General features: G+C 43.8%; 1 protein-coding gene across 1 annotated transcript; it reads left to right on the forward strand.

Moving 5' to 3' along the window:
• Positions 1 to 3,873: 3,873 nt before the first annotated feature.
• LOC310866239 (equilibrative nucleoside transporter 3-like) lies at positions 3,874 to 25,149 on the forward strand. Its single transcript, XM_083775748.1, has 7 exons — positions 3,874 to 3,986; positions 6,401 to 6,516; positions 7,016 to 7,388; positions 13,169 to 13,251; positions 16,876 to 17,102; positions 19,861 to 20,023; positions 23,740 to 25,149. Exons 3-7 carry the CDS (start codon positions 7,047 to 7,049, stop codon positions 24,377 to 24,379), a joined length of 1,455 nt encoding a protein of 484 aa, XP_083631874.1. The 5' UTR covers positions 3,874 to 3,986; positions 6,401 to 6,516; positions 7,016 to 7,046; the 3' UTR covers positions 24,380 to 25,149.
• Positions 25,150 to 25,647: the final 498 nt, after the last annotated feature.

Here is a 25,647-nt window from a genome sequence, read left to right on the forward strand (position 1 = left end):
CACACAATAAACACAGCAGTAACACTACACAGAAACACACAATAAACACAGCAGTAACACTACACAGAAACACACAATAAACACAGCAGTAACACTACACAGAAACCTAAACAGCCTGGTATAGATAATAATCTCCATTAATGCATCCACAATTCATAGCACACAAACATTAATGGCAACAAAGGCTTTGGTTTAAGACAAAACATGTCATTAGCTGTTGGTGAAAATAGTGCTTAAAGCCGTGCACAGTAGGGTGGCAGTAGCAGCCTGCTGTGAAGTGTGGGGGTGTGGGAATGACATTTTCTTGCTCAATCTAAGGTGCAGTTTGTGCATTCTGTCACAAGCTGGTTTTAAGTTAACTATACCCTTTGGTGCAATTAAATAGCAGATCTACAAGCTCACTTGTGCGTGCGTGTGAAACTATGCATAGGCCTATATGTGTTTCTTAATCTTACCCTTTTCTGCTGCTGCAAACAGCAAAGCCAACGCAGACAGCTGACCACACAGACAGCTGACCACACAGACAGCTGACCACACAGACAGCTGACCACACAGACAGCTGACCACACAGACAGCTGACCACACAGACAGCTGACCACACGGACAGCTGACCACCGAGAGCAGAAGGTCCACTATCTGGACGTCATGTCCACATGCTGAGCTGTTGCTGTACTAGTCTATAGTCTTGTTTCTGAAGCTCAGACTTTGAACTCTGAAGTCCAGGGACATAATTATGATGCTTCATAAAACACAAGAGCCGTGAGATGAATGTTTAAAGGTCTCTATGAAAATAAATTCATAGAGCTGCTAATTGTATTGTATTTGCAGCCACTGTTCTGTAAAGCCTGATGCTTTGGGCTTGGGGGCTATTTGGGGCTTCAACGTTTGGGAACCTGCAATCTAGTGTAAAATCCCTCACTATAGCACCACCTAGAGGCCATGCTGCCACCCTGCACACAATATTCTATCACTCCACTTTTTGACATACTACTACAGTATGTAGGCTATGCTGTTCTTTATTGTCTCCACCAAGCTGAAGGCATGGGGGGAGAGTATGTTTTGCACTCCGTCCGTCCGTCCGTCCGTCCGTCCGTCCGTGTGTCCGTCCGTGTGTCCGTCCGTCCGTGTGTGTGTGTGTCCGTGAGCTCCGGCACCGTTAACCCGGTCGATGCCAAATTTTGCACACACACTCCCTGGATGCCAACGATGAACCTCTGCCCCAAAATTTCCAGAACGGCCTGTTATAGCGCCACCAGGAGACCGCTTTGTGCAAAACAAGTTTTTGCACAGTACACCTACAGATTTTGTCCAAACATCGCGCAAATTGGTACACAGTCTCTCTAGTTTACTTTTGTTGCCCTTTTATCCAACCACCAGATGAAGGCAACCTGCAATGTCCTACATTCCTATCCTGGTGGAGACCTGTGCCCAGAAGGGCACTTTTTTTAGTTAATGCAGAGATGAATAAACCAAATATGCCGACATGAAAAACTACATTTAATGAGCATGGAGCAGGGAACTCCACATCATAAAGAAAGGGATCCTAAAGCACTGTGAACATATAGGCTACTGATTTCTCTCAGTCTCATTATTTTTATTTGAATATATTTGATTTGATTGATTGAAGAATTGATTAGAAGTTTGCATAGAAAAAGTTTTACAAGGTCAAGAGAACCACTGCACTAGACCGTTTTGGAAAGGCCCATTTTGTTTTATTCCTCCACAACCTGGTAAAGAGCATAAAGAAAGATGTTGTGTATGTCCTCCTTATTAGGATTATAAAGATTTAAGTGGTAAATGATGTGACAATGCGACATGCGATTTTATGGAGTAACGCAAAAGTAATGTAACGAGTAATGTAACTAGTTACTTTCTCCAGGGAGTAATAAAGTAATGTAAGGCATTACTTTTTTCAAAAGTAATATGTAATATGTAGTGCCTTACTTTTATGAGTAACTGACCCCAACTCTGATTATGCCACAGATTGTGAGTTATTTTCACTATTCTGTAAGGTTTATAGGTGGTGTGATTAATTACCCAGCACCTATCGCAAAGCACCTGCCAATTGTGTGACCGCAAACTTTTGTGTTTCCCTGGTCAACTGGTGACGACGTCTGCGGTAAACAGGACGTATTTGTAAAATCAGTTCATCGATTGTTCCGGCCCCCCCTCGCCCGGAGAGAAAGATGTCCGTGTGCATCTCTTGAAAAAGTGGAGATAATTGACTAAATACACGTTTTGTGCCAGAACTTTCACATGGATATAAAACTAGAGGACCATTTTTCACACCACGTCTTTGGAATTATTTAATGAGTGAGTACAAACGGAGCATTCATCACATTTAGGCCGCGCATGTTAAAGTTCTACCAGAAATCAAGGAGGGTGTTCTATGGCTCTGTATGTGAAATACTGTACATACTGTATGTTAGCCGCAATTTGCAACTCTAGATTTTTTTACAATAAGATGAATCTAGAGTTGCAACAAGCTCCATCCAGTGGAGCCTGCCTGGCAAATGACATGGGGGGCCCTTTTTGTGGGCGTGGCCGAAAGTGGGCATTACCAAAAGGTGGGCGTGGCCATGGCCGCCAGAAGTCTGTCAGATTTTGACAGCTTCAAATTAGTGTTAAACATAATATAACCCAATTGACTCCAGTCCTCTCTGTGGGCGTCCACGGTCTGTCCATCAGTCCACCTAGATCCCACCTCAAGGCTCTCTCTCTCGGCTCAGACAGTGCCTGCTGCCGCCGTCGTCGGACCACGCCAGACCTCTTTCTCCCTGTGCTCTTCTCCCTACATGTTGTATAGGCCAGATAGAAATGGAACATAAAAATAAATGATTTATTTTTTATTTTTTTCACTGTGGTGGTGAAACATTAGCTGAATTCTGCTGAATGCATCCAGCAAATAAGACCCAAACGGAAAGATCAGAAAGAATGGACAGCCTCCATCCACTTCCTATTCATCATTTTTGGTTTGTGATCTGCTTGTCTTAAATTACGTTAAACTCACCAGCATTGCAGCTCTAGGCCAAGCTTGAATTATCCTCTTTCAATCTGCCGAGCTTGTTTTTCATAAAAATCCACCGTAGACATGTTATGAGCTACTTTCCGTCAAGACATCCTCTGCAAATGATTTTTTTTTTAAAGTGTTGCAGTTTGGAAGCACTCGTTTCTGTTAACGGGTCGCGCTGCTGCCTCCTGCATTATGTGCAAATTCGAAACAGGTTGAACGCAGGGCCGTTCAGTGACATACGACGAGTGCTTCCAAACTCCAGCACTTAGAAAAATAATCACTTGCAAAGGATGTCTTGACAGAAAGTAGCTCATAACATCTCTACGGTGGATTTTTATGAAAAACAAGCTCGGCAGATTGAAAGAGGATAATTCAAGCTTGGACTACAGCTGCAATGTTGGTGAGTTTAACGTCGTTTAAGACAAGCAGATCACAAACCAAAAATGATGAATAGGAAGTGGATGGAGCTTGTTGCAACTCTAGATTCAACCCATTGTAAAAAAAATCTAGAGTTGCAAATTGCGGCTAACTGTATGTAACAAGTTAACAACAGCCGTTCTAGGGCTAGGGCACTAGCTGTACTGTGGCTTAAACAAGAACCTGTTTCTCATAGGGAAGCACGACAGTGGACACAGGGCTCTATCTGTGGAAAGCCAGAAACGGTGAAAGTTAAACGTATTTTCTTAAGGATGGCAGAGGCAGGAGTGGAGTGGAGTCCTTTTCAGTTGGTGAATAAATCACCAGTGGAGGGCAGTAAATACGCCTCGCGGCGTTCACACTGCCGGAAATCAACAACAAGAAGAAGACGTTGTGTTGTGTTGTGGTGGTCAGCTGATCAAGCGACGCGACGCGACGCGAGGCGAACAGCAACAGCAACAGCTCTGGACCAAAACCAGATCCTTGAGGAGACTTTACTACTAAAGTTCACCAGAAACAACACAAATACACACCAGATGCAAGATTCAACTATACAGTAAGAGCTGTTATGGTTTATTGAAATGTTATGTCTACAGTTAAAATATATGTTGCCCTTAATAATCTTTTAATGTAGTAGATGATCTCTTCTTGGCAGACGTGTGTCAGACGTGTGTATTAAAGTCACAATTGCAGAAGACAAATCACATGTACTGAAAACTTGAGACACTGCATGCACTGCAGTAAAGTAGCTCTGGTCCATAGCTCTAATGCGTTGCATTAGAGCTATGGACCAGAGCTATGCAGTAAGATAAGACAGCATATTGTGTTGATTGTCTATGTATTTAGTTATACTAGCCTATATGGACCACTGCTAATTGTCTACCAAGTGCTAAACAAAGTAAACAGCAGCTGTCAGACTAGCCCTAGAACGGATTGTTGTTATACAGTATGTACAGTATTGATACATGAAAATTTACGAAGTATAATTCAATGATCACAGGCATTCTAGGTCTACTGTCAGACATAATACATCGTGGGGGGGGGGGGGGGGGGGGGGAAGAAGCTGGTAAATTCACAATTAGCGATTCTATATTTATATTCCATATTTGGGATAGATAGATTCATGGCATTGTGGCTATAATGGTAAAACCAGAGACAACGCTTTCTGAGCTGTCGTTTAATTCAGTATTGTGATCATGAATCATGTTTGGACCCCATGTGATCATATGATGAGTGACAACACATGATGCCTGGCTACGGCAGACAGACAGTAGTGGCACTGCTATAAGGATGCAGTGTCAGCTCTTTACAAACCTACTAATATGCTGATTTAACTCTTTACAAACCTACTACTATGCTGATTTAACTTCCTTGTGGAAATAAGACAAGCAGTGTGCAAAAAGAAAAAAAAGGGTAGTGCTTTATTGAAATCGTATTTCTAAACCCATTTCTGTCCATGGCAATCTGAAACACAACATAATATGTTACATATCAGATTCACACCTCTTTGGAGTTGATTATTGTGTGTATATTAGCCCAACATTTGAACTTTCGTAGATGTATTTATTTATCGATTCTGACATAAAATGACATAAAACCTCCATACATCCGGGCCAGCTCATCGGTGCTTTGAGCTCCTGCATCTTTCTTGAGTACATCCACATAATGTTAGTGTGGGGCGTCCTTGTGACCGGTGCCCATGTGTTATTGGTTCCCACAGCACCAGTTTGCTGGCTGGCAGCTCTTGGTGTCTTTGGCAGTGTCCTCCTGCGAGTCTCATTCTCCTGGCTGCTATTTTGTCGCTCACCCTGAATATTCCGGCATACAGATTCTCGTTGGTAACATCTTGCTGATGTTGAGCACTACACGTAACATTCTGGTGTAGCACCCGTCCAGAGCCTTCTGCAGAGTTTGCTTCAGGGTCCAGCGTTCACTGCCATATAAGGAGAACAGATTGTACCGTCACGTAGAATAACTATGAATGATCAGCATTGCTGAGGGGCTGTTGTAGTAGGCCTATTGTATTTGTCTGCAGACTCCCATCTGAAAATAAGTTGTGGCAAGCAAGGACCCCTATACAAGATTGGTGTATTTAAAATGTTTCTCATTTTTTTTGTATTTTTGAAAATAACAGATCTAGTTGCATCACGACACATTGTAAGCTTGTCTAATATTTTATTTTCAATAATGTTCATCCCACGATTTTGTAACCCATTTTTCACCCCTGTGTCAATTATCTAATGTGATCCTGGGCTCTACGCACCCTCCGCCAACCTGGGGAGAGCAACGGACTTGAACTCATGCTTCCCTCATGCCTGAGTGTCCAGCAGTCTATTTTCTAATAGTAGTGTATTGTCGTATATGTAGGTTGTTGTCGTATAAGACGTGGTTGCTTATTTCTCTCACGAACTCTGGCAACAGTGACATGATCTGTGCACCAACCGAACAGGAGCCGAGTACACTAATCAACATAAATGTATGATAGGCTTCATAATGTAGACAAAAGGATGTCTAGGGCAGATATGTCTGTCCTGTCCTGTGCCATAGATAGATAGATTGTGTGTTCCATGTCATTCAGAATCACAAGGTGCTTTTATTATTGGATAAATGTGTTTGGGTGCATTATACACAACCTTCTTCTGCGTCATCCCTCTCTTTCAAGCTGATCAAAAAGACATTGCTTTCCGTTACACGGATGTCTTTGTTCTCATCTCAAGAGTCGATATGGATCATGTGTGTGTGTGTGTGTGTGTGTGTGTGTGTGTGTGTGTGTGTGTGTGTGTGTGTGTGTGTGTGTGTGTGTGTGTGTGTGTGTGTGTGTGTGTGTGTGTGTGTGTGTGTGTGTGTGTGTGTGTGTGTGTGTGTGTGTGTGTGTGTGTGTGTGTGTGTGTGTGTGTGTGTGTGTGTGTGTGTGTGTGTGTGTGTGTGTGTGCGCTGAGTGATGACTAGTATTTGCCTTGTATCCATTAGTCTAGCAGGACCTGGACGCCCCCACCACCACCACCACCACCACCACTATACTGCAGAAACCACCACCACTAAGACTACCAGCCATGGATAATTATGCCTGTTTTTGACAGCTAAAAGTAAGTCTGTCTGTGGCTCTGTGTTCAAATCTCCAATACAAACATGCTTTTTGACATTTGACAGCTAAAAGTAAGTCTGTCTGTGTTCCAGGCTCCAATACAAACATGCTTTTTGACATTTAGGTGCTTTCCATTCTTGTCTTATTTCACCACCGCATCAAATTATTTCCTTCCATTCCAATTCCAACCCTTTCCAACCCCAGTACTGGTCCACTTCGCTCCCTCCCTCCCCTCTGCCCTCCCTTCACCCTCCCTCCCTCCCTCCCCTCTGCCCTCCCTTCCCCCTCTCCCTCCCTCCCTCCCCTCTGCCCTCCCTTCACCCTCTCCCTCCCTCCCCTCTGCCCTCCCTCCCCCATCTCCCTCCCCCTCTGCCCTCCCTTCCCTCCCTCCCCTCTGCCCTCCCTTCCCTCCCTCCCCTCTGCCCTCCCTTCACCCTCTCCCTCCCTCCCCTCTGCCCTCCCTCCCCCCTGTACCTCCCCGCCCTCTTTCCTGGTCGCAGCACCTTGTTGCTGTGAGTGCTCCGTGGGAGCATGGACGGCACAGAGCCCCTGCTGCCCAGCGTCAGTCGCTCTCCCCCTGTGCCCACCGCCGCGTCCATCAACTGTGACTTAGCGGAGGAGGGAGAGGAGCAGGACGACGATGACCAGATGCCTTCCGGCGACAGAGCCCCACTCGTGTCCAAGCAGCAGCACGCGGCGCCGCTGCACGCGCGCCAGGTCCCGCGGGACTCCCACTGTCTGGTGTACATCATCTTCTTCCTGATGGGCATCGGGTCGCTGCTGCCCTGGAACTTCTTCATCACGGCCAAGAGCTACTGGATGTACAAGCTGAACAACGCCACGGACGACCACGGCGACCAGGGAGACCTCATTGTGAGCAGTGTTGTTTTTGGCAGCAAATTTCGATTTTAGTTTTAGTCACAGTCTTTGGACTGAAACTTAATTTAGTCACATTTTAGTCACCTGGAAATGTCTTAGTGTTAGTCTAGTTTTAGTCGACTAAATGTCATAAGATTTTAGTCGACTAAATCTACAGGCGATTTAGTCGACTAAAATGTGTTTTGGTGGGCCTTGATGCCGTCGTAATGAGTGTTTTTACACTTAAAAATAGCCGATCTACAAGCTCACAACGCGTCGCGTCGCGAGTCGCAACGCGACGCGTTGTGAGCTTGTAGATCGGCTATTTTCAGCATGCAACCAAGAGTAAAGTGACTTATACTGGATCTCTTGTACACTAGTCCCTTCCTAAAATTTTAGTCTAGTTTCTTATTTGTCAACGAAATTGACAAGTGGAAAAAGGTAGTCGACGAACATTTCTCGTCTTGGTTTTAGTGGACGAAAACAACACTGATTGTGAGTGCAGGGTAGGGCAGTAGGATGGGTGGCATGTTGTTACATAGGCTTGGCACACATTCGTGAAAGTCGCGATGGTTTTTAGTTTAACAACCCGTTTAGACCTGTGTCTATATCTCGACTCAATTCTAACAAAATGTCTTCTAATCTAAATCACGACAGTTTTCATGAAAAAACCCTATGTTTCTATGTCGGTGTGGTTCTATTTCATGTCAAGGAGCCCCAGAATTATATGTATTTGGCCGCCGATCTGAGAATATGTTGTTCCAGGGACCCCCGTCCCCCCCAGAAGCAAAGGTTTGAGTTAAAAAACGTTCGCTGTGAAAGAATATATATTCAAAGATTTGCGCCGTGTTTTCACGATTTTTCAAAAATAGCAGACCTACAAGCTCGTAGCGCGGCACTCGGTGCCGCGCTACGAGCTTGTAGATCTGCTATTTTTCAGTAGGTAAAGTAGCCTATAAACATAATGCTTAAAACACCAAAAGGGGTTCCCGCACAAAATGGGTTAAAAAGAAAGATGGCAATTATTATTCCAACATTTTATTTGGCAGCTGCTGTTGCGCCTTTGCCCTTGTCTCCTTGACCATTACACACAGATTAATGGTTATTAATCTGTGAACATATATACATACAATCCAGCACATTGGAGGACACATTTCTCCAGCCATCAGGCTCTCTTGATGAACAACAATAATAATATTACAGACACCATTGCAAATTTGCAATTGCATACAGTAATAAAAAAAAAAAAGTATCAAATACTATCAAGGAGCATTCAAATATCAAGTCATTTCCCCCCCACTGATAATCATTATAGATAATTGCGATTACAATATTCAGAAAAAAAGAAATGTATTATTATTATCATCATCATCATTACATTATAATTTTAGTCATGAGCATGCAGCCTGTGTGTGTGACTGTGTGTGTGCGTGCCTGCGTGTGTTTGCGTGCCTGCGTGCGTGCGTTCGCATGTTCTCTTGCACATCTCGTGCAAGCTGCACATGTATGTACGGTATGTGCGCTACATTTCTCGGGGCTGTGTCATTGTCGTGTGTTTCTAGGTACTATAGTATGACCGTCCCATCCCGTGATGACTGCGAGGACTGCGTGTCCTTTCACGTGTCACAGAGAGCCACTTGCAACAGATCATTATCCCATTCTGACCTGAGATCAGATTCATACGAGGTTTCCGCCGGGGACACACTGGTCTGACGAACCCATTCTGACCTGAGATCAGATTCTAAAAAATGTCAGTCGTTGTTCGATTTTTCAAAAAATAGCAGACCTACAAGGTCGTATCGCGCCACTCGGTGGCGCGATATGAGCTTGTAGATCTGCTATTTTTTAAATAGCTAAAGCATAACATGATGCTGACACCAAAATGGGTGCCCGTTCAGAATGGGTTATACAATTAGACGCACTGAATGCTTTAGTGTGGACAGCTAACTTTTCACAGCCACACATGAGATTATAAAAAAAAAAACGGTCCGGCCGGCCGGCCGGCCAGGGGGAGGACAGCCAGGCCAGCTAACTAAGCTTTATTTGTTTTGTTGCTTTTTAACACTATCTGACCTGAGATCAGATTCATACGAGGTTTCCACTGGACAAACACTGGTCTGATGGACCCATTCTGACCTGAGATCAGATTCTAGAAATGTCAGTCGTTCTTCGATTTTTCAAAAATAGCAGACCTACAAGCTCGTAGATCTGCTATTTTTCAATAGCTAAAGCATAACATGATGCTAACACCAAAATGGGTTCCCGTTCAGAATGGGTTAACGCTTTTTTTTAGAGTTGGAAAGCGCTTCTCACAGCATCAAACCCCAAACGATGATAAAAGTTTATGAGTTTGCAAGAGACAATAAAAGTGATTAAAAAGAGAAGAACACGGGTAGTAAAAGGGAATAAAAGTGTTGTTTTGATATCCTAAAGGCCGGTAATTCCAAAGTCTAGGGTCCCTGGTGGCATAGAATGGTCATTACACACAGTAATTAGGTTAACCCATTTTGGGGCGGGAACCCCTTTTGGTGTTTTAAACATTACGTTATAATTTAGCTGTTGGAAAAATAGCAGATCTACAAGCTCATAGCGCTCCACCGAGTGTCGCGCTATGAGCTAGTAGGTCCCTGGAACAACATGAGCTAGTAGGTCCCTGGAACAACATGAGCTAGTAGGTCCCTGGAACAACATGAGCTAGTATGTAGGTCCCTGGAACAACATGAGCTAGTAGGTCCCTGGAACAACATGAGCTAGCTAGTAGGTCCCTGGAACAACATGAGCTAGTAGGTCCCTGGAACAACATGAGCTAGTAGGTCCCTGGAACAGCATGAGCTAGTATGTCCCTGGAACAACATGAGCTAGTATGTCCCTGGAACAACATGAGCTAGTAGGTCCCTGGAACAACATGAGCTAGTAGGTCCCTGGAACAACATGAGCTAGTAGGTCCCTGGAACAACATGAGCTAGTAGGTCCCTGGAACAACATGAGCTAGTAGGTCCCTGGAACAACATGAGCTAGTAGGTCCCTGGAACAGCATGAGCTAGTATGTCCCTGGAACAACATGAGCTAGTAGGTCCCTGGAACAACATGAGCTAGCTAGTAGGTCCCTGGAACAACATGAGCTAGTAGGTCCCTGGAACAGCATGAGCTAGTATGTCCCTGGAACAACATGAGCTAGTAGGTCCCTGGAACAACATGAGCTAGTAGGTCCCTGGAACAACATGAGCTAGTAGGTCCCTGGAACAACATGAGCTAGTAGGTCCCTGGAACAACATGAGCTAGTATGTCCCTGGAACAACATGAGCTAGTATGTCCCTGGAACAACATGAGCTAGTAGGTCCCTGGAACAACATGAGCTAGTAGGTCCCTGGAACAACATGAGCTAGTATGTCCCTGGAACAACATGAGCTAGTAGGTCCCTGGAACAACATGAGCTAGTATGTCCCTGGAACAGCATGAGCTAGTATGTCCCTGGAACAACATGAGCTAGTATGTCCCTGGAACAACATGAGCTAGTATGTCCCTGGAACAACATGAGCTAGTAGGTCCCTGGAACAACATATTTTGAGATGGGGGTCCGGTGGTCCAATTACATGACATGAATCCTTGACATGAAATAGTTTGAGAACCACTGACAGAAAAACTGTCATGTTTTAGAAGATATTTGCAGAATCGAACTTGTGTCTAAATGGGTTCAAACTAAAAGCTACAAATACGTGTCCAAACAAATCTTCTGAGTTTGTCACCAGGATAGAAACCGTGAATGCACCTACAGTACCTATATTATTATATTCGTACACATAATAAGAGTATTGGGTGTCTAGAAAAGTTGCCTCAAATGATAGAGGATATTTAGTCCAGTCCTTCGTTTTGGGACGGTATCACGATTGGTTTTTTTTAGCCTGTCGTGGTGTCATCCTATCCACACTTTTCCTGGGCTGTGTGTGCTCCAGTTCCTGTCGATTTGATCCAATGAAAGCCAATGAAACTGGTCAGATGACCAATGATATCCAATTAAATCAACAGGAACTGGAGCACACACAGCCCAGGAAAAGTGTGGATACCTTTCTGAAGGATTTGAAGTGTTAACCCATTCTGGGTGGGATCCCCTTTTTGGTGTTTGAAGCATCAGGTTATACTTTAGCTATGGAAAAATAGCAGATCTACATACGAGCTTGCAGGTCTGCTATTTTAGAAAAATCGTGAAAATGTGGCGTACATCTTTGAATATAATTATATTCTTTCTTTGCTTCTGGGGGGTCCTTCTTGGAACGACGTATTTTCAGATGGGGGACCTTTTTTTTTGGACATTGAGAACCACTGAATAGAGGTTTCTTTTCAGAAAGTTTTCATGATTTAGAAGACATTTTTTTTAAATGTCGTCCTCTGGTCTAAATGGCTTCTGACCGGGCACCCATTTTGGTGTCGGCATCATGTTATGCTTTAACTATTGAAAAATAGCAGATCTACAAGCTCATATCGCGCCACCGAGTGGCGCGATACGAGCTTGTAGGTCTGCTATTTTTGAAAAAAATCGATGAACGACTGATATTTTTAGAATCTGATCTCAGGTCAGAATGGGTTAATCAGGCCATTGTGTGTCCAGTGGAAACCTCGTATGAATCTGATCTCAGGTCAGAATGTGTGAGTAATTCATGCACGTGTGCGCCCTCATTCTAACACAGGGGTGGGCAACTTTGACGATGGAGAGAGGGCCACTATATTTCCACATCACTCACTGCATATTACTGTCGTAGCTAAAATAAAAGATCTACAAGCTCGCAATGCGATGCGCTTTGAGCTTGTAGATCGTCTATTTTTGCTATATTATTTGAATTGAAAACCTGAATAATCTTTTTGCTTACTTAGATAGTATTTTAGACAGACTTATAGCTCGTTACGTAGACAGCACTAGAATTGCATCTTATGTAGTCATAGCACTTTATAGTACACATGTATATTGTATAATATATAATATAGTATAGTATGTATAGTTGACATAGATACTCCACTGTTACGTTCTTAGCTTATACACGATTCATCATGATAAATACTTTTTATATATGTGATGTATGACATGCTTTTGTTTTTGCTTAAATGTAAGTCGCTCTGGATCAAGAGCGTCTGCTAAATGCCTAAATTGTAAATTGTAATTGTAAATTGCTATTTTTGAATTGGACTCCTGAAAAGTAACCTTTTGTTATTGAATTTCAAATGCATTTTGTTATAGTTATGTTAACTTGATGAACTGTTAACATAAATACATGATTGGACACAAAAAGTCATTAAGTACTAGTCATTTAATACTAGTCATGAAGTAACTAAAGCGGGTTTGGAATCAATACTATATCAGTATTCTGATATTAACATGAGGGCCACATTAACCCAATTGGGCGTGAACCCCTTTTGGTGTTCGCAACTTCGCATTATGTTTATGCTTTAGCTATTGAAAAATAGCAGATCTACAAGCTCATAGCGCACCACCGAGTGGCGCACTACAAGCTTGCAGGTCTGCTATTTTTTTTAAATCGAAAGAACCACTGACATAGAAACATAGCTTTTTCAGAAAACTGTCAGGACGTAGAAGACATTTTTAGAATCTGATCTCAGGTCAAAATAGGTTAAGTGAAGGTGGGGGCTGACATGTGGCCCCCGGGCCACCCAGTTGCCCATGTATGTTCTAACACGTCCTCATTCTAACAGGTCCGTGTTGAGACTAGGAGATAGGAGACTAGGAGCCCATGAGGAAAGTACACATGGAACCCACTGACCGTTCTTCCTCCTGTCCTCCTCAGGAATATTTTGAAAGTTACCTGGCGATCGCCTCCACGGTGCCCTCCGTGCTGTCTCTGATACTTAACTACATCCTAGTTAACAGGTTTGACACACACACACGCACGCACGCGCACACACACACACACACACACACACACACACACACACACACACACACACACACACACACGCACACGCACACGCACACACACACACACAAACAATGTACAAACAACATAAACTGAGGGGGCAGAATTTGCAACTGAGGATGGGGAGAGCAACGGACTTGAACTCATGCTTCCTTCATGCCTGAGTGTCCAAGTTGCTCCTTTACACCTGACAGGGGGGAGTTTCCCTGGTTGGACGTAGCGCGTGGAAGGAACACGTTATTCCAACCAGTTCCTTTCCCCTCCATCAGGCGCCCCGGCTGGCCAGGGGGAGGCAGTATAGAGACCAGTTTATTTCCCCTCCATCAGGCGCCCGGCTGGCCAGGGGGAGGCAGTATAGAGACCAGTTTATTTCCCCTCCATCAGGCGCCCCGGCTGGCCAGGGGGAGGAAGTTTAGAGACCAGGATTACTGCATGTTTTTTTGTCAGGGTACCTACCCTAGAGCAGGGGTCCCCAACCACTGGTACTAGTACCACTATTGGTACTTGAGCCCCCCTCTGGTGGTACTCAGAGGAGTCATCCAAAAAAGGAGAAAAAAGACAACATTGTAAATGAAATATTTATTTAGTTCTTCTGACCAGCTCCGGCTCTCCAGCCATGCTGAAATGAGCATGACGGCATACCTAGCCATTAATAGAAGATTTGAGGACGGATTAATCACATTATAAATATTATCGGTTGGTATTACAGTTGCCCATAGGTCCATCTCTTATTTCCTTAGTTGGTGCTCTTCCTGAAACCGTCTCCCTGCCTAAATATCAATCAGACCTTGTTGCTTTTGTGAGTCCTCTGGCAAGACGCCTTATTATTATTATTATGAGACCATCTCCCTGCCTAAATATCAATCAGACCTGGCAGCGGTGGCCGAACGGATTGCGGAGCGGTCTTGATACCAGAAGGTAGCCAGTTCGAATCAGCGGTCCGACACGTAAAAAATTACCACCGCTGAAGTGCCCTTGGACAAGGCATGAACCACTACCATGAAATGTTCTATGAAATAAGCAGGGCCTGGCTGTAAACAAGTATCTGATGCTTACTCCAGTTACCCTGGGTAAACATAGTACCTTTCCTTTCCTTAGTCCAGTTACCCTGGGTAAACATAGTACCTTTCCTTTCCTTAGTCCAGTTACCCTGGGTCAACATAGTACCTTTCCTTTCCTTAGTCCAGTTACCCTGGGTAAACATAGTACCTTTCCTTTCCTTAGTCCAGTTACCCTGGGTAAACATAATACCTTTCCTTTCCTTAGTCCAGTTACCCTGGGTAAACATAGTACTTTTCCTTTCCTTAGTCCAGTTACCCTGGGTAAACATAGTACCTTTCCTTTCCTTAGTCCAGTTACCCTGGGTAAACATAGTACCTTTCCTTTCCTTAGTCCAGTTACCCTGGGTAAACATAGTACCTTTCCTTTCCTTTCCTTGTTGCTCTTGTGACTCCTCTGGCAAGACGCCTTATTCTGATCCACTGGAAAAGAAACGTACCCTCCCTCACATTCAGGTTAAAGAAACGTACCCTCCCTCACATTCAGGTTAAAGAAACGTACCCTCCCTCACATTCAGGTTAAAGAAACGTACCCTCCCTCACATTCAGGTTGGATCTCTTGATATCTCAGGCCTACTGATTGTATTGGATTTCTTTCCCCGTCTTGTGTGTGTGTGTGTGTGTGTTGGTTTTTTGTATTTGTTGTTTTTGCATAATATAAAAAAAACAACTTTAAAATCGAATAAAGAGAACGTTAAAAAAAACAGTTGTGCGTCAGAGCAGCAGCAAAATTGGCTTAGGAATGGAACAAAAACAAAACAATTAAAAGAATAAATTGCATTTTCTTCTGAACCTAGCCATTAACAGAACATTTGAGAACTGATTCATCACATTAGAACTATTATCAGTTGTGGGTCAGAGCAGCAGCAAAATTGCCTTAGGAATGGAACAAAAACAAAACGATTCAAAGAATAAATACAATTTTCCTCCTGTGTTAATAATAGGTTGGGGCTGAATAGGTTGGGGCAGGTCTACACTCCTGTATTTTAACATCAGTTATTATGGTGGTACTTGGAGAGCCAGATATGTTCTGTGGTGGTACTTGGTATGAAAAGGTTGAAAACCCCTGCCCTAGGGGACACAGGTAGAACATGTGAGGGTACCTACCCTAGGGGACACGGGGAGAACATGTGAGGGTACCTACCCTAGGTGACACAGGTAGAACATGTGAGGGTACCTACCCTAGGTGACACAGGTAGAACATGTGAGGGTACCTACCCTAGGGGACACAGGTAGAACATGTGAGGGTACCTACCCTAGGGGACACGGGGAGAACATGTGAGGGTACCTACCCTAGGGGACACGGGGAGAACATGTGAGGGTACCTACCCTAGGGGACACGGGGAGAACATGCAAACTCCACACAGAAAGGCCCTTTCGCCAACCCCGCCCCGCCACATTAATATTTTTAATATTCAAATAAATAATAATATAAAACAGAATGTGTCAGAGTCAGATACTGGCAGTGAGTGTGCACAAGAAAATTGGTGTTGATGGTTCCAGTGGTGTGCGAGATTAGCTCCAGACTCACACAGACGCCCTATTTACAGATGTAGACTCCTGCTGTAATACATCACATAATCATGAATGCTTGATTTGTATTTCTATGGTCACAATATATATATTTATTTATGTCAGAGAGAGGTTAAGGAGTGCTAGAGCTTATAATCTTGTATTTCAAGTTCATCTCCTTTTTGAGACTAAATATACTCCTCTAAACAGACCATATGAATGACAACCTTGTGTGAACTCAGTCCTGTGAGTCAATTAGGACTCGGCGCTTATTGGGTGTTCCTCTCTTCAGAATAACAACTTGTGAGCACTTGTTGTCACACATTTCCTGGTCGTGATCAACAACATGTTCTGAGTGCAGTTTTTGTGCTCAATGATGTAACGGACTGCAAAAGGTTCTGGTGTGAAGAAGTCCACCTAGTTATGTGTCAGGCATGCCCAAAGCTAGTCCTTGTATTTGGAAGTCTGGGCCATGTCCATAAACTTGTGCTCAGGGGTCTGCAATTGGGTGGATTGCTAAAAACAAATGCAAAAAAGCTGGCTAAATACTGTTCTGTCTCAGCTACTATGGGCAGTCTATCTGTCTGGAGAAGGCGTTGTTTAATCTATCCCTAGGTGGCTTAAAAAACCCAAAACAAACATCCTGTCTAGTAGTGTCAAGTAATAGTATGTCAACAATGTGCTATATATATATTTTTTTCTCTTCTTTTCCCTCTGTGTGTTAAGCAGCATGTGCAGCAGCTATATCTGGTTGGACCATATAATGTATAACCTAATTCTGATCAGTGTTTGGGTCTATTGTATTACGCCTCTTGTGCAGATCCAAATAAAATAAATTGTGTGTGTGTGTGTGTGTGTGTGTGTATGTGTGTGTGTGTGTGTGTGTGTGTGTGTGTGTGTGTGTGTGTGTGTGTGTGTGTGTGTGTGTGTGTGTGTGTGTGTGTGTGTGTGTGTGTGTGTGTGTGTGTGTGTGTGTGTGTGTGTGTGTGTGTGTGCACGTGCGCGTAGGCTCTCACCAAACACGCGGATCCTGTCCTCTCTGTGCGTCATCCTGGTGGTGTTCGTGCTGACCACGGTGCTGGTCAAGGTGGACGTGTCCACATGCAGGACACAGTTCTTCGCCGGTACTCTGGCCAGCGTCTTCATCGTCAGCGGAGCGTCCAACGTCTTCGCCGGCAGCGTCTTTGGTATCAGCGGACACTTCCCTATGAGAATCTCGCAGGCCCTCATATCAGGTACTAACTGGACTAATATATCTGTTCAATTATATTATCCAACACCAACACAATCCTCTCCCTCTTTTTTTTTTAAATTATCCAACACCAACACAATCCTCTCCCTCTTTTTTTTTTAACCCATTCTGACCGGGCACCCATTTTGGTGTCGGCATCATGTTATGCTTTAGCTATTTAAAAATAGCAGATCTACAAGCTCATAGCGCGCCACCGAGTGGCGCGCTACGAGCTTGTAGGTCTGCTATTTTTTGAAAAATCGAAGAACGACTGACATTTTTAGAATCTGATCTCAGGTCAGAATGGGTTCATCAGACCAGTGTGTGTCCGGCGGAAACCTCGTATGAATCTGATCTCAGGTCAGAATGGGTTAATGCCTCTCCCCGGCGACAGCTGTGGCCGGAGGTTGTATATACGTCCCATTCCAGTGTGAAAGTGATATGTTAGTTGGTTAGTTGGCCAACTGCCAAAGACACCAAGAGCTGCCAGCCAGCAAACTAGTGCTGTGGGAACCAACACACGGCCGCCGGGCGGTCACCAGGGTTAATTAAATAAGGTTAGGAAGCGAAGACCGTACGGTGGACTCCACCTTGCTCCCTGGAAGGAAAGAAACATGCGCAATTTCCTTCCAGGGTCGCGAGGACGTCCCACATTAACAGTTTCTGCACGTAAAACGTCCCTAAACGTCTTAAGGATTAAAACCGAGCTGAGCCTTAAACGTCTAGGGACGTCCTAGCGCATCCTCAATGATACGGGGCGAGATAAGAATATTCAGAATTCTTCCTCTTTTTTTTTTTGGCCCGGTCGCCTTTCGGCTGCCATATGCTACGCTCTGGGCTCATATTAGCTTGCCGTTGACTTGACATGTTAGCGCGGCGGAAAGAATGACTCGTATCTCCTAATCCAGGGCGCTCTCCGTGGAGAGCTCCTATTTTGAAGCACTTCCGGCACTGATAGGTTATTAACATACAGGCTGGCCAGATGCACGGAGAACCGGGATGACATGGAAGAGACGGCGGAGGGCTCGTCTGAGGACGACCTAGAGAGAGGAGTGCCTTGAGGAAATATCATGACATTTGGACTCGAGGATGAACCGCTTAAGAGTACAAAACACTGAGGTTTGCCTCCAAAGCAACCAAAGGTTTTTGCGCCCCCATATGTGACCAGTGCCAACAAAACATGCCTCATGTCGCCAGAATGAACATGCCTTAAATCAATAAATAAACTTGTTTTTTTTTTTTTATGTGATTTTCTTTTTTTTTCATATTTATACAGTTTGAATGTTGAAGAAGGTTTTCATTCAAACAGATTGTTCATTTGGGCAAATGAAATGTATACATTTATACGTCAAAGTGGGCTTGTTTTTTAACAAGTTTCTGGGGCAGAAGAGCGCAGTTCCGAGATTTGCATGTTGTTTACAATTGGTCCTGGAATCTCTTTGTCCTCAGGTTTCACGCTCTGATCACCGCCCATTAGCGTGCTTGTGTTTGTAAACACAGAAGTATTCTACATGGCTATAGTAGTAGTATTTGGGTTAGACTTTACAGAAAATAAACAAAACCACGTATAGCTACTCGCTGAAATACACTTCCCAGCTTGGAGTCTTTCACCAACAAACAACAGGCTAGAAGCTAGCTAGCCTAGTTAGCTAGACGTCTGTGTCGTGTGTTAAAGAGCAAAGAGATCACACGTCTTTTCTTTTAATCACAACTCGCTCATTTCTTGCTCATTTAAAAAAAGGTTATATACTATGTAAACTATGAAATGCAGGCTTTCATTTGGTATATAGAACGTTTGTGTAGGCCCTCTCTACGAAACGGTATCAAGTGAAAAGGAAATGTCGGAAATCGGTTTATTGTGTAAAAGATTGGATACGTCTTTTCAAATACGGCCGTTAGTACTGTTAATTCAACATCCGGTGAGGGGAGGATACGGATCGTGTATGTATAAATCAGCGCAGACAGTGGGTGGGCTTTAGACCGGATGTAAGCCTTGCACACTAAATAGACACCAGGCATTGTGACTGCATGTGGACAGATCTGTTTATTAAAATAGCAAATCTACAAGCGCACAACATCATAGCCTGATGCGTCGATTTTATTTATTTAAAATACTGGGTCAATTGTCTGACTTTGATTGCTTAAAGTAGACCTGCATAAAATGGTGTACTGCAGCTATTTACAACCAGGTAGTGTATAAGTTAAATTGAACACTTAACTTAATATTTAATACTTGAATACTTATACTTAGTATTTAATACTTAGTACTTTCAAAAGGGTTTATTGGGGCACCTTACAAATTGCATTGTTTGTTCTACTGGCTTAAACATGTCAGTGTTTCTAGTGTTGCACTGTTGACAGCTAAAACGTCCTATTGTCTCTTGTCCCTCCCATTGTCACACCCACTTCTGTCCAGCTCTAAGGTGATAAAATGTTGTGAATATTGAAAAGGGCTTTTCTCAGCTTTGGGTGAAAGGCCCCAGTCATTTTAAAATGGTTATATCTCCTTCAATTATTGTCCAATTTCATTGAATGATACATCATATGAAAGCTTACATTCTGTACTTTAATAATCTGTAAAAATCTGAAAAATGGAAAAGGCGACATGAGGCATGTTTTGTTGGCACTGGTCACATATCTTCAACCCAACCCCTCCCATTCGCTCAAATCAGCTAACCTTCCCTAAAACATTCGGATGTTACAATTTTGTCATTGTAACATCCGGTTACACACTAGTTTTTCCCTGTGTCCCCTGCATGCAGGCCAGGCCATGGGAGGGACTCTGTGTGCGGTGGCCTCCATCGTAGACCTGGCGGTGGCCGAGGACGTGACGGACAGCGCTCTGGCCTACTTCCTGACCGCTGACGTCTTCATCCTGCTCTGCATCGTCACATACCTGCTGCTGCCCAAACTGGCCTACTCCAGGTTAGGAGGGGAAAAGGGGGGAGTGTTTTCTAGTCCAGTCAGTGGTTAGGTAACCTATAGACTGGAACTCACCTATGCTTTCTATGGCATATAATATTATAGGCAGCTCCCGGGTAAAGCGTTATTCATAGTCTGGATTTTCGGTGGTTAGGTGACCACCGAACTACAACATGACGTCACTGAGCCGCGGTGAAGAGCAAACCACCTCCACCGCCCCCAGCACTTCTCTCTGTTTTTACTCACCACCGCTCAACGTTATTTCAGCTCCGGTGGTCACCTCGGTACGGTGGTATACTTTTGGTACAAAGTATCGGGGCCGGTACCGAGTACTTGAGGGTGGTATTGGCCCGAGTAGCCGATACCAGTATCGGAACAACTCTACTCAACTCCTACCATTCCAAGCGCTTGTCAGGGTGGGGGGGGTCCCCAGTTAGGGTGGGGGGGTCCCCAGGGGGTCCCCAGGGTGGGGGGGTCCCCAGGGGGTCCCCAGGGTGGGGGGGTCCCCGGTCTAAATATGATGGCTGCTCAGATGGTTTGGATGAGTGGGGCAGCCTCCTATGGCAAGCCGTTTTAACATTTAATCGCTAGACTGAATATGTATTCCAGATATCTGTAATTCAGTTCTTCCTAGTCAAAACTAACTACAGATATCCACAATGACATTCCTCCTATCCAAAACTGTAATTTAAGATATCCACAAGGACATTTTTCCTATCCAAAATTACCATTTGAGATATCCATATTGTAATTCCTCCTAGGAGAAATGACGTCACTTTTTCCATTCATGTGTATTGGGCTTTTAGTTTTGGATATCCGTAACTGCATTCTGGATATCTAAAATCAACATTCTGGATATCTATAATTCAATTCTTACTAGGACAAACTACCATTTCAGATATCTACAATGCAATTCTTACTAGGATAAACTACTATTTCAGATATGCAATTATTACTAGGAGAAACTACCATTAAAGATATCTAAAATTCCAAAAACATTACAGACATCCATAATTATATTGTGTATATCCAAAAATACATTGTGACTAGTACAAATTTACTTATGGATATCTGCAATTCATATTATGACTAGTACAAATGTAGTTTTGGTTATCTGTAATTAGTATTATGACTAGGAACAATGCAATTACTCCTAGGAAGAACTTAATTTCTCCTAGGAAGAACTTAATTTCACCTAGGAAGAACTTAATTTCTCCTAGGAAGAACTTAATTTCATCTAGGAAGAACTTAATTACTCCTAGGAATAACTTAATTACTCCTAGGAAGAACTTAATTTCTCCTAGGAAGAATGAAGTTATGACTATCTGAAACTAAAAGCCCAATACACATGAATGGAAAAAGTGACGTAATTCCCTCCTAGTAAAGGCCTATTCGTACTCCAGTTGTAGGTGACAAGGTGACCACCTAAAAACAGAGAGATGTGTTTGGGGGTGAGCGGTGAGTCGCTTATCACCACAACGTGATGTTGTCCTTTTCGGTGGTCACCTGATCACCTAAACCTGGAGTATGGAAAGGCCTTTAGACTCGCTCATCAAGTAATGTGGGGGGAATTACGCATGGTGTATACAATACACCGTGACGCAGAATGCGTTGTGAATTTGTAGATTGGGACAATTGAATGTCAAATAGTCTAGTCCCCGATTATAATACGACCCCGTTTTTTACGATATTTCTATTGGAACAAAACATAGTCTTATAGTCTGTGCTGACTAAATGTTTTTGCTTTAATAATATATTCAAACAATCCAATCACATCAGTGTATGTGCTATTTGTATTTGTTAAAGTGGTTCAATTACTCATGCCTTCCTGGTTTTAATGGGTTAACAGTAGAGTTTATTTGCAATTACTAATTATATATATACTACTTTATTTATTCAGGTCTGGTGTGTTTGTGACCCCCGCAAGTTGTCTGAAGGAAGGCTTTGTGTTTCCCTATTTGAAACGGAACCAACGACTTAAGAAATGGAAAGGGAAAAACAGGAAGTGGGTTGTAAGGACTTTAAGCCTTGTAAAAATGATCAAATGAAACCAGACAACAGGAACAAAGCTACTCTTGTGGAGTTATATCTTCCATCTTGTGACATTTAATAAACTGATTTAACGTGTTGATTTTCTGGGTTTTCCAATTATGTGCACATGGATACGAAGTACATAACACACAGGCAGTATAAATACTGAGTGCTAGCTCCCTAACCTCCGAGAAAATGTTGAAGATTACAGCATAAATCTAATGATAAGTGTTGAGCCACTCCTGAATGAAGTGCCTGGTGCTGGGAGTCTGGTGTCAACCCACGGGTCCGGTCCTGGGCCTGGTGAGAGCAGGAGTGGACCTGGTCAAAGTCAAAAGTCAAAGTTGTACAATTTGTCACACACGTTACAGCAGTGAAATTTGTTCTCCGCATTTGACCCATCTCTTTGGAGCGCTGAGCCGCAGCCAAGGAGCGGTGAGCCACAGACAAGGAGCGGTGAGCTGCAGCCGTGCCGCACTCGGGAATCATTTGATTAGTAGATTTGACCCCCCAATCCAACCCTTGATGCTGAGTGTCAAGCAGGGAGACATTGGGTCCCATTTTTACAGTCTTTGGTATGACCCGGCCGGGGATCGAACCCCAACCTCCCAGCTTCAGAGCGGACACTCTAACCACAAGGCCACTGAGCTGGTGAGACGTAGGAGGGGCCCGGACAGGAGTCAACCCACAGAGCCAGAATCTGGTTCTCCCAGTCCCGGCAGAGTAGTTCCGGAGTAACGGATTGTGTGGCCTTGCTCATTCTCCTGATGGACTGATCGAGAGTAGCTACTGGGACGTAAGTCGGGATTTGATCAACCCCGGCTGGGTCGCCTGAGTGAGGGGTATGATGTAGGTAGACCCGAAACCCCGTTGACCTCAGGATACATCACTGAGGATACGTCCCAGGTGCATCCATGCGATGTAGTTTTAGTTATAGTTGAGAGTTTGCTCTCAAAATGCAGTTGGTGTTCCCAACTCCAGTCCTGTGTGTATCTGTGTGTGTGTGGTATAGAAACGTTTGTCTGACAGCATATAAAATTCCATCACTAATGAACCAATTATCTAATGTCCAAAGCAATATAACAGTGTTAATTTAATTTTGTTTTATATTCGCTAAATTGGATCAAAGTGATTAAACATTGAGGACTTGCTGTATAATTTAAACACAAATGTCAAACCATATATTAAGCCATTATATTTGGACAACTTACAAGGACTCATTCACAAAAGTTCCAAATGTAATTTGTTAGTTTGAATGTTAGTCTTAAATGTTAAATGAAAAGATAAAAAGGTCAATGTTCAAAATGTATAGAAGATGATAATGGGCATGGGAAAATCTTTGTGTCACAGAGACAAACTTTTTTGTCTGAATACCAAAAAAGAAAAAAAATATATATATATAAAAGGTCATTAAAATGTTGACATCATTATTGCTTATAGCAGCTTTAATTTAGCTGAAGATGTGGTTTGTAAATGTCTGCATTCGAAGCAATGGTTAGTGACTGAAAATAGGAAGGACTGCAGCACCTTGGGTCACTAAAACCCCCATATCTCCAGAAACAATACTGAGGATATGATGTTAACAAAGTTCTCTAGTCTAACACACTGGTTCTTGACATAGGACCAGTGGTACTGTACGTACAGAACTGACGGGACAGTTCATTTAATCCATTCCACTTCTCTTGTAGGCATTATAGGTTGGCAGCAACATGCTACAATCCAGAGTCCCTGACGGACACCGGAGGCCAGGTGACGGCGGCGGGCACGCCGAGGTCCGTTTCCGTCCCGCCGCTCAGACCCATCCTGAGGAAGACGTGGGTTCTGGGCCTGAGCGTCTTCTACGTGTTCTGCGTCTCCATCGTGGTGTTCCCGGCCATCTCCTCGGGCATCCAGTCCGTCCAGAAGGACTCGGGCAGTCCCTGGACCACCACATACTTCGTGCCGCTCACCAGCTTCTTCCTGTACAACGCGGCAGACTTCTGCGGGCGGCAGGCCACCGCCTGGCTGCAGGCGCCCGGGCCCACCAGCAGGGTGCTGCCCGTGCTGGTGCTGTGTCGCACGGCGCTCATTCCCCTCGTCATGTTCTGCAACTACCAGCCGCGGAGCCACCTCCACACCGTGCTCTTCGGCCACGACGTCTACCCCGTGGTGTTCATCTGCCTGCTGGGCGTCTCCAACGGCTACCTGGGCACGCTGCCCATGATCTACGGGCCCAAGGTGGTGCCCCGGGAGCTGGCCGAGGCCACCGGGGTGGTCATGTCCTTCTTCCTGACCCTGGGACTGGCCGTGGGCTCGGCCATCTCCGTGCTCATCGTGCACCTGATCTGACGAGTAGTAGTAGTATTCTAGTTCTGCGACTTGACCAAATTAATTCAGCGGCCATTTTCACCTATTCGTGGGTACTATGTCCTGTCGGACAATGCTCCAGTTGAGATGCTTGGCGTGACGCTGTGGAGGAAGGCAGAAGGGAGAGACTGACTGCCCCTGATTTACATATAATACTGGAACGTCAACAGCACCATAATGAATAGCCCAAGAGCGCAGTTACACTGAAGGTACTATGATGTTATGTTGGGAGTGGTGTACTGTATGTAATCGTATCAAATTAAGTTCTACATAGAATAAGATCGTATAGCTCATCTATCGTCGAGGGCTCCAAAATCAGGACTGTCCTGAAAGCTTGACAGAGGAACCTCTGAAGTTGTACAGGGTGGATGAGCAGTCTTTTATAGGATATGTTTCACCGAAACACGGGTGATAAATGTCTAACCAATATCACTGTACACATCCGTGTATGGTTTGAGGGTGAAGGTTTTGAGTATAGAATTGTCCAAGATTGATCTTTGAAATGATGTAAATGGTAATAATTAAAAAACGTCTGACGAGGGAATCTAAAAACAAAACTATTTTGATACTATGTGATGTGCTCTTGGTTTACTTTTACTTGGATATATCAGTATCTTAATGTTTTTTTTTCGTACCCCTGTTTTGTCATTCCCTGCAACACTATGTTGGTATACTTAACAAGCGGTCAACTTACCGCAACTTTAATTTGCAATTTGCAATTTAATTTGCAATTAAAAAATGTTTTGCATTTGTCTTGATTTTCTTTTTTTATACATTTATACATATCACATCTAAAAATATAGACATGATATGAAAGTATCTTTTGTAGGTCAGAAGCACCCTACTGGCATTTTCACACCCTGCCTACTATGCTGGGGCAGCTCACCTATGTTCGTTTAGTTTAGGAGTGATTTTATCCTACTTTGCTGGGGCAGCTCACCTATGTTCATTTAGTTTAGGAGTGATTTTATTCTACTATGCTGGGGCAGCTCACCTATGTTCATTTAGTTTAGGAGTGATTTTATCCTACTATGCTGGGGCAGCTCACCTATGTTCATTTAGTTTAGGAGTGGTTTTATCCTACTTTGCTGGGACAGCTCACCTATGTTCGTTTAGTTTAGGAGTGATTTTATCCTACTTTGCTGGGGCAGCTCACCTATGTTCATTTAGTTTAGGAGTGATTTTATCCTACTTTGCTGGGGCAGCTCACCTATGTTCGTTTAGTTTAGGAGTGATTTTATCCTACTTTG

This window comes from Protomyctophum parallelum (assembly GCF_964188405.1).
Source record: "Protomyctophum parallelum genome assembly, chromosome: 10".
In the NCBI taxonomy this organism is placed as follows: Eukaryota; Metazoa; Chordata; class Actinopteri; order Myctophiformes; family Myctophidae; genus Protomyctophum; species Protomyctophum parallelum.

Bases quoted from the DNA above. Each gene is read 5' to 3' on its own strand.
- LOC310866239 (XM_083775748.1), top strand. From the start codon at position 7,047: ATGGACGGCACAGAGCCCCTGCTGCCCAGCGTCAGTCGCTCTCCCCCT. The intron at 7,389-13,168 runs GTGAGCAGTGTT...TGTCCTCCTCAG, and splicing joins GCGACCAGGGAGACCTCATT to GAATATTTTGAAAGTTACCT. The intron at 13,252-16,875 runs GTTTGACACACA...ACGTGCGCGTAG, and splicing joins AACTACATCCTAGTTAACAG to GCTCTCACCAAACACGCGGA.